Source organism: Amphimedon queenslandica, unplaced genomic scaffold (genome assembly GCF_000090795.2).
Source record: "Amphimedon queenslandica unplaced genomic scaffold, v1.1 AMPQUscaffold_8620_Cont19437, whole genome shotgun sequence".
In the NCBI taxonomy this organism is placed as follows: domain Eukaryota; kingdom Metazoa; phylum Porifera; class Demospongiae; order Haplosclerida; family Niphatidae; genus Amphimedon; species Amphimedon queenslandica.
This window is the reverse complement of record NW_003551104.1, coordinates 1-2,666: the sequence shown is the minus strand read 5'-3', so window position 1 is coordinate 2,666 and position 2,666 is coordinate 1. Positions and strand designations below refer to the sequence as shown.

Below are 2,666 nucleotides of genomic sequence, written 5' to 3'. Positions count from 1 at the left end.
CATCATTAGACCTGATCCAGTGTAATGAAGGACGCATTCAACCCTAACAACTCCTGGAAGAATAGAGAAGGAGCAGGACTGCCTTGTAGGGAGAGAGAGAGAGAGAGAGAGAGGGAGAGAGAGAGAGAGAGGGGGGAGAGAGAGAGAGGGAGGGAGAGAGAGAGAGGGAGGGAGAGGGAAAGAGAGAGGGGGAGGGAAGGAGAGAGAGGGAGAGAGGGAGGGAGAGAGAGAGGGAGGGAGAGAGAGGAAAGAAAAAGATAAAACAATAAAAGGAGAGAACTGAACCCTTTTAAGTGAACATAATAATAGCTTAACACGAAAGTGTCAGTGTCAATAATTAACATGTTTATGGAATAATAGAGTGTCTATTGTACTTCACTATACAGCAGTTTTAACAGCTCCTATACATGTGTACTATGTACATGTACTACATGTATGTACATGTACTACATGTATGTACATGTACATGTATATGCAAGCCTTATATGTACTCTTGATATTACTAGCTCTCTCTTTCTCTCTCTCTCTCTCTCTTTCTTTATAGTTGATTTCAATCGTGTCCCACTAAGTAAAGGGAGTATGGGTAACACTTACATCAATGCCAGCTTTGTTGGAGTAAGTTAGTCCACACTACATGTATAGTACGGTAGTACCACACACTTCATGAACATCTACATGTACATGTACATGTATCTATAGTATCTACATGTATTTGTATATGTATATGTATACATGTACTATTATTAGTATTTATACATGTACTATTATTAGTATTTATGCATGTACATAAACACACTTTATCTACTCTGTCTTCTCTCTCTTTCTTTATCCTGATAGTGTTTAGGTAGAACTGCCGAGTACGTACTAACACAGCATCCGCTGGCTGACACTTCAATGGACTTTTGGAAGATGATGCTGGAGAGACATGTGAACGTACTCGTGGTACTAGGATCAGTTGAAGAAGAGGTATGCCTACATTATTATTATATTGAGTTTACCATTTAGCACAAATTTTTTTGAGGGCTGTAAGTTTTGCGGATTCTACAATTTTTTGAAGATTTATGACAATTACTTTCATGAAAATCAAAACTATTACGGTACAAGATGGCAGACAGCATAAATTCATGATAATTAAATCCGCAATATAGATTTTTTTAAAAGGCAAATTTGAATTTACAGCCCTCAAAAATTTTGCGCTATACAGTATATAGCGAAGACCTCGTGTTCATTGTTGCTTTGTACATTGTACATGTACATAGGTATATTGGTAGTATGAAACGTAGTGAAAAATTGGAAGTTATTTCAAAGCTAACTATAAATTGGTTTATAAGCTCTACTGTATATAAAATTGCTTTGCTTGCTCATTCAATAAATTGTTCAATAAATTGCTTATTGGCTCTTTCCTTTTGTAATGTTTTATGTTCATCGAGTAAAATTGTTTTCTTGTTTTATTTATTTTTAGGATGAGTATTGGCCGGACAGTGAGCCACTGGAGTGGTATGAAGAAGACATCACTGTTACGCTAACTGATAGAGACGAATTTAAAAATATTAAAGTAACTATTTAATAACATTTAATCCTAATACTGGGAGTTACATGTACAAGTATATATCTGTGTATAGTATTTTGTAAATTTATACGCAATCTTTAAAATATTTATTATTGTTTTTGATTGATTTAACTTCTTTCTTTCTCTTTATGATTTTTCCTTCTTTTCCTTTCTCTTTTAGGCTTCTAATTTAGAAATTGAGTCGGACATGAATGAGAGTCATCAAGCATTGACAATGTTCCAAATATCAAACTGGCCATCGGATGGAACTACTCCTAATGATCATTTCAGTGAGTTGATATTGTGCATGTACAGTACATAGTAGATGTTAGTATTAAATTTTAGTAATAAGAAAAGCTAAGGGAATTTTTATTGCATTTTAAGTGACCATAACTCAAAAAATTGAAGTCGGAATTAGCTCAAACTTTCTACATAGCATAAGGACATCAATATGTATCAGAAAATGTAATAAAAATTGTGGGTGATTTTGGAGCCATTTTTCAGAAAAAACCATGGGCTATAGTACAGGGAAATTGGTCGATTTTTTAAAATGGTCATAACTCAAAAAATTGAAGTCAGAATCAGCTCAAATTTTCTACATAGCATAAGTACATCAATATGCATCAGAAAATGTAATAAAAATTTGGGGTGATTTCGGAGCCATTTTTTGGAAAAAACCATGGGCTATAGTACAGGGTATTTTTCAGAATTTTGGCATTTTCTTAAAATGGCCATAACTTAAAAAATTAAAGTCAGAATCAGCTCAAACTTTCTACATGGCATAAGGACATCAATATGTATCAGAAAATGTAATAAAAATTTGGGGTGATTTCGGAGCCATTTTTTGAACAAAACCATGGGCTATATAGTACCCCATAAAATTTGCTGTAATGTTATTTTTTATATTTAGCAATTATTGAATTGATTGAAAATATTCATGAAATAAAGACTGGGCTGGTTGCTGTACACACTGCTGCTGGGTGAGTAAGGGATAATGAGAGGTAGACCAATGAGAGAAATACCATATACATGTTTATACATGTACTTGTAGCATGACATAAAAGAGATTTAATTATTACCATATACATGAGATTTTGGTGAATTTCTAGTTTTGACA

At 33.8% G+C, this 2,666-nt stretch overlaps 1 protein-coding gene across 1 annotated transcript; it reads left to right on the top strand.

The window, feature by feature from the left end:
• Positions 1 to 19: 19 nt before the first annotated feature.
• On the top strand, positions 20 to 2,533 carry LOC105315709 (receptor-type tyrosine-protein phosphatase C-like). The gene is made up of 6 exons (XM_011410445.2): positions 20 to 85; positions 545 to 615; positions 838 to 966; positions 1,463 to 1,555; positions 1,731 to 1,839; positions 2,460 to 2,533. Exons 1-6 carry the CDS (start codon positions 25 to 27, stop codon positions 2,531 to 2,533), a joined length of 537 nt encoding a protein of 178 aa, XP_011408747.2. The 5' UTR covers positions 20 to 24.
• Positions 2,534 to 2,666: the final 133 nt, after the last annotated feature.